The sequence below is a fragment of the Physeter macrocephalus genome, chromosome 20 (genome assembly GCF_002837175.3).
Source record: "Physeter macrocephalus isolate SW-GA chromosome 20, ASM283717v5, whole genome shotgun sequence".
NCBI classification, from domain to species: Eukaryota; Metazoa; Chordata; class Mammalia; order Artiodactyla; family Physeteridae; genus Physeter; species Physeter macrocephalus.
In genome coordinates this window covers 69,017,110-69,023,109 of record NC_041233.1, presented here as the reverse complement: position 1 = coordinate 69,023,109, position 6,000 = coordinate 69,017,110, and the positions used below count along the sequence as shown (strand labels likewise).

Sequence of the window (6,000 nt, the reverse complement as noted above, 5' to 3'; positions counted from 1 at the left end):
TGGCTCACGGGCCCAGCCGCTCCGCGGCATGTGGGATCTTCCCAGACCGGGGCACGAACCCGTGTCCCCTGCATCGGCAGGCGGACTCTCAACCACTGCGCCACCAGGGAAGCCCTAGGGAGAATTTTTAATAGGACCCATTTTGAGTTCCTTGACAAAAGTGTGCAATTTCTGGCTGACCTGTTTCAACAACCCCCTCCATCCTCCCCAGCCTCAGGTCCTGCTCCTCATAACCTCTTACTAATGTCTGGCAGGCAGCTTTCTCAGGTGGGTTCATTCAAGATGCTTGGGCGTGGGTACCAGCCACAGGACACAAGTGCATCCCCAGTGAGCCAAGTGGTGGCCATGCACACCTCTCCTGCTTCTGTCTTCTCCTTAGCCTGCCATCAAGAGGAGGGGCTCCAGCCGGCTTCCTGCCTTCCAAATCTTCCAGACTTAGTAGGCTCCAGACTTTTTGTTCATGAACGCTACCAAGCTCCAGGACAGTCCAGTCAATTTGTCCCAAGAACTCTAACATCAAGCTTCTCATGGATCCACAGGAGCACCAGGGCCTGAGCGTCCCCACTCAGTAAACATCTAGGTGGGGAGCGGAAGGCTGGTCCCCCCGTCTCCCGGGGCCCTCTAACCCCTCTCACAGCAGAGGGGAGAGAACACCCCATTCCTGCTGTGTGGGCAGCTCCCTGCCCAATCTCCTCTATGCCTTTGTGAATTTCTGATTTCAGAGGGAGGGAGGGAGGCAGTAGGGGTTGGGAGTCATCAGGTAGATTCTACTCTCTTTTGGTAAATCCGGCAAGGATACTCCTAGCAACCTGCTCTGGAAGACAGAAAATTTATCATCATTGTTTTCACCTCTAAGATGATACATAGCCCCAAATTTCAAGACACTAGGAAAAGTCCCATTCCGTATTCTAGAAGCTTTGGTGGCAGATGGGTGGCTACTGTGAATGGCAGCTTCCACCTCCACTGATGGTTCTAGGCATGACAGAAGCCTGGGAAGGCGGGGATGATTGGGAATTCAGTTACCACGAAGTTCCCTTTTCTGTAGCTCCATTCCTCAGCCTTCGGTTCCAGAAAATCATCTTCACAGAGTAAGCCATCTTTTTGGCTCTTACCCTTCCCAAATGGGAAATTCTAGGAAGGCAGAAATCGTTCTTAAAAAGAACATAGGTATCCAGGCTGACAGGACCTTAAAGGCAGCCCAAGTGATGACATCTTTCTTAGCATCATGAGAACACAGGTTTCCTTCCAGAGAGCCATTTGTCACCTTCTTCAGCTTAAGTACTTTTGAAGCCCAGGTGTCCATGGCCCTATGCCAAAAAAGAAAAAAAAAAAAAAGAGAGAGAGAGAGGTTAAAGGAGACAGACAGGATCCCTATTCTCAAGGATATTTATTAACTTTGAACAAAATGATATAAATATGGAACCAGGTGTGTACATGGATATTAGTTTAACTTGGACATAAGTAGCCAAATCCCTGCTTTTCTCTTGGCTCCTGGTGCCGAGAATGAAAGGCTTGGGGGCAGAGTGTTTAAGGCTGTTGTAGTTTGCTTCTGTTTCCACATTTGGTGGTTGTGCATCCCTGATAGAAGACCAGCGAGTTGCTAGAGGGTTTGATTTCCTTGATGCTGCTCCATATTCACCTATTTCTGACTTTGGCAGTAATTCCAGTGCCAATCGCCAGCTTTCTATATTTATCAGCAGCTGCTTCAGTGATGTGGAAACAATTTTCTCAACAGCTGAAAAACATGAAGATAGAGACGAGGACATTTTGTGCTTTATAAAAGGGCTTAGTTGGAATGAGCATAGGAGACACAAACCATCAGCACAAACCTTTTTATCTCAGCATCTTTTCCACTTTCCCCAGCGTGACATCAGGCTTAAGGAGAGTATAAAGTTTTGTCCAGAAAGGAATGAATGGGTAACCTCTCTGGAATACACTGGGATACTTTGAATCAGCTGGGCCAGTATCCTACTTTCCAGGAGGCCATCTTTGTTGATTTGCTTGATTTATGTCTTAAGGTTTGGGATGAAGGAGCCTCATCCCCAGCCTCTACTTCCAGCCCAGTTTCACCAGCTGGCTGGCTCTAGGTGGTCACACTCAGTGAATGCTTCTTCATGAAACACAATCAAGATCAGTTGTAGAACGTGTGCCCTCCGTGGAACACTGCAGGGCATGGAGGATCTGAGAGGTTCAGGACACCACCTGTGAGGTCAGAGGCTTCCAGACTGCAAGGCACTTTGACTCCATGACTCTGAGGAATAATAAAGATGGTGAAAAACAACTACTGAAGAGTATATGCCATGTCTATAAAACGCTCACACGATGCCTGGTTCACCAAAGCCCTCGGTGCAGCATGATCAGAGAGGTCATTATTGCACTCAAATTGTCTCAGCTGCTGTCAGAGCTCTGGGGTATCTGGGCATTAATGTGCTTATAAAAACAGCAAGACAGAATCAAGAAACCTGGTTTCTAGTCCCATCGGCCCCTACCAAGGAAAGGGGAGCCATGTGGGGCACCCAACAGGCACTAAGCATTCTAAGTGTTATACGAAGCCCGTCACGACGCAGTTTCTCTTCTTCCGCGCAGCAACCTGAGAAGGGGTCAGCATTTCCCAGATGAAGAAATGAGGGGTTAGAGAGAATAACTTTTCCGAGTTAGTGCCCAAGTCTTTCTAATCCTAAAGCCAGCCCCCTCGCCGTCCCCGCACCTTTGATCTCCCTCAACCTCAGTGCTGTGCAGGGGAGATACCAAACAGCTCCACCGACCTTCTTGAGCCTGACTCTCTTCAGTTGTAGCATTGAAAACCCATCTCTAAAGTTTATTTTCTGCTTTAAAAATTCTATCAACCAGCATCTTCCGTATTATTTTAAATCCTTATTGCCACCTAGTGGACATCATCTAATCAGAAGAATGAAGAAAATTTTCAGTTCACTTGGATTAAAACCTGCCAATTCATCTTAAATCCATATTGTGCTCCTGACCTTTAAAAATTGTATTTGTGAGCAAATATCATGGCCTTCCATTTTTATCTTTGTAGTAAACTGCCAGATGAGTGGTCCCCTTTGAAAGATTTTTGGTGAGTTGCTGAGAATCGTATAAACCCCAGCTTTTAAAAAAATATGTAACGCTTTGTGACCATATAATACACACTCAGCTTATAATGGGTTATACTTAAAGAAATTCTAATCTGCAATATTCATAACTCGTATAGCAGATATACTTTTAACTTTATAACTATTTTGCTCAGCAGTATTTTACATTCTCGTGATTAAAAAAATATGAGCTTACGTTACGCATACTGTTTTACAGCTTGCTTTTTTTTTTTACTCAATCTATTTTGGACATCTTTCCATGTCAGCACACAAATCTACCTCATTCGTTTCAATGGTATGTAGTATTCCATTATTGACCATACTGTAATCGATGTAACCAGTTTCTCATTAATGTCCACATAGGCTATTTTCAGTTTTATTGTTCCAAAAATGCGGTAGAGGATGAATATATATTCTTCAAGGGATAGACATACACATACACTCACATGCACATTCTTTTGCAAATTTATTTGTAGAATAAAATCTTAGACATGAAATTGCTGAATATAAAGGTTATGTAAATACCCACTGACCAGAGGTCACCAGAAGCACACCTGTAGTCAATAAAAAAAAAGTCAAGTGTATTTAACAAACCACAGTAAGGGAGAAGACGAGAAGAATTGTGAGCTATCACTGGATGACATTTAGAGGAACTTTTTATAGGATTTGGGCTTGTGCTGGGTACTGTTAGGGAAGTTTTTCCTAGAAGGAGAGAGAACTCAAGTTAGGCTAGAAATGTCACAGGAGCAGCAGTCACAGATGTGGTCAGAAAAGGGGGGTGTGTAATCATTTTGTGTACCGAGAGGCCTTGTCTGCACATTTCTTTATTCCATGAGTGTTTTTTATGATCAGTTGGGGACATCATGAGCAACGTGCCAACAGTGCTTTCTTTCACTTTCTCAGGTATGTTGATTTTACAGAAATTGCTTCACAGTAAGGGTGTACCAATTTACAGGCAGACCTCGGAGATACTGCCTATTCGGTGATATCAGTTCTAGACCACCACAATAAAGCAAATACAGCAATAAAATGAGTCACATGAATTTTTTTGGTTCCCCAGTGCATATGGAAGTTATATTTACACCATTCTGTAGTCTATTACGTGTGCAAAACATTATGTGTAAAAAAGCAATGAACACACCTGGATTAGAAAATACCTTATTGCTGAAAAATGCTAACCATCATCTGAGCCTTCCGTGAGACTTAGCAGGAATATCAAAGATCACTGGTCACAGATCACCATAACAAACATAATAATAATGAAAAAGTTTGAAAAATTGGGAGAATTACCAAAATGACACAGAGACACGAAGTGAGCAAATGTCTTTGAAAAGGTGGCGCCAATAGACTTGATTGAGGTAAGGTTGCCACAAACCTTCAATTTGCATTATATCTGAAGCACAATAAAGTGAAACACAATAAAATGGGGTACGCCTGTACATTCTTCTGGGTTCTCTTAAATATTCCATTTCCCTAAAAACTATGTTTTTAATAATCAGAGTAAGGGCAATTGTAATAATAGCAAATGTTTATAGAGCTCTAAGTCCTTTATTTCATGGATTCCTCATCAGAGAACTTGAGACAGGCACTAATAGCATCCTGGCTTTCTTATGAAGAAACCAAGACTTAGAAAAGGGGAGAACCAACCTGGGTCACGTGTCTAGCCAACATGAGCTGGGGTTCAGAACCAGGTCGTCTCATTCCAGGGCCCACACTCTTTACCATGAAGAAACACTTTCTCCTCTATCTGCTTCACAGGAGCCTGTCACGGAGAATTGAAAGCTAAGGAATTAAAAGCCATTGAATTGATGATCACAAATCTTCGAAAGTCTGGTTTAGGCTGATAGGGAAGTAGAGTCCTGTTTACAAAAATGAGACTTACGGGCAGCCTTCCAAGAGTCCCATACATAGTGTTAGAGAGGCATCCAGCATGGGGTGCTTAGCTACTCACATGTGCCCTCAATAAAGGCCGATGAGAGCTTTCTTAAAATCACAGCCAAGACAGTATAATTAAATATTCTCTGGGCCAGCTGGAGCTCAGAGGGTATTTAAATCACCGCCAAGGAAATAAACTGATGAAGGACATCCATGCCCCTGGATCCACGGAAGTTTATGACGTTCCCATCCTGTGTGAGGATGGGGCCTGCGAGTCCGCTGGGGAAGGTTTCGTGCAGGGAGAGAACGCAGAATGAAATTGTGCTTAAGTAAATATTTATTGAGTGTGTGATGGGTGCACACTGGGGTTCAGAGCAGGCCTGCATGCTTGGATTTAGCAAAACAAACGTGGAGTAACCACCGGTGGCTGCTTTTTTCCAGATTGTGCTGGCTGTGGACGAGATATCAAGAACGGGCAGGCGCTCCTGGCTCTGGAAAAGCAGTGGCACTTGGGTTGCTTTAAATGCAAGGCCTGCGGGAAGGTCCTCACCGGGGAGTACATCAGCAAGTAAGACTGGGGCCTGGGGCGTTTATCCTTTCAGCAGGGATGGGGCCGTCTTGGGCCCTCGGCAGGCCCCGCTCTCCGGCACTCCACCCCATCGCATCAGACATAATGAAAGACACTCACATCCCACAATCAATATGAACTTCTTGCTATAAAACTTTTGAAGAGAACTTTACTCTTCTGTTGTTGCCTACTATAAGTTTAATGAAATACTCATCATTGCCTAATGTAACAGTGAAGCTGACATAACGGTAGGCTGTATGCTGTAACCAATTAAGCATTTAGTAATTTTACTTTTGCTAATTTTTTTTTTCCTATTTGGAACTAACAAACCTTTACCCTCCTTCCAGGTCTCAGACATATTTGTAGACACCCCCCCGCCCCAAAAAAAAACACTCAGGGTCTAGGCACAGAGCCCATTAGGACCGCTAGGGAATAGGTTCATTAGAGTCAGCTGCTGGTGTAGAT

At 44.0% G+C, this 6,000-nt stretch overlaps 1 protein-coding gene across 7 annotated transcripts in view; it reads left to right on the top strand.

Moving 5' to 3' along the window:
* Positions 1-6,000, top strand: part of ABLIM1 (actin binding LIM protein 1) — a 331,920-nt gene that overhangs the window by 221,403 nt on the left and 104,517 nt on the right. For all 7 annotated transcript variants that reach the window (XM_055080928.1, XM_055080927.1, XM_055080925.1 and 4 more), the window contains exon 5: positions 5,409-5,535. In XM_055080928.1, the coding sequence (XP_054936903.1) occupies positions 5,409-5,535 (127 nt within the window). The remainder of the gene's footprint in view (positions 1-5,408; positions 5,536-6,000) is intronic.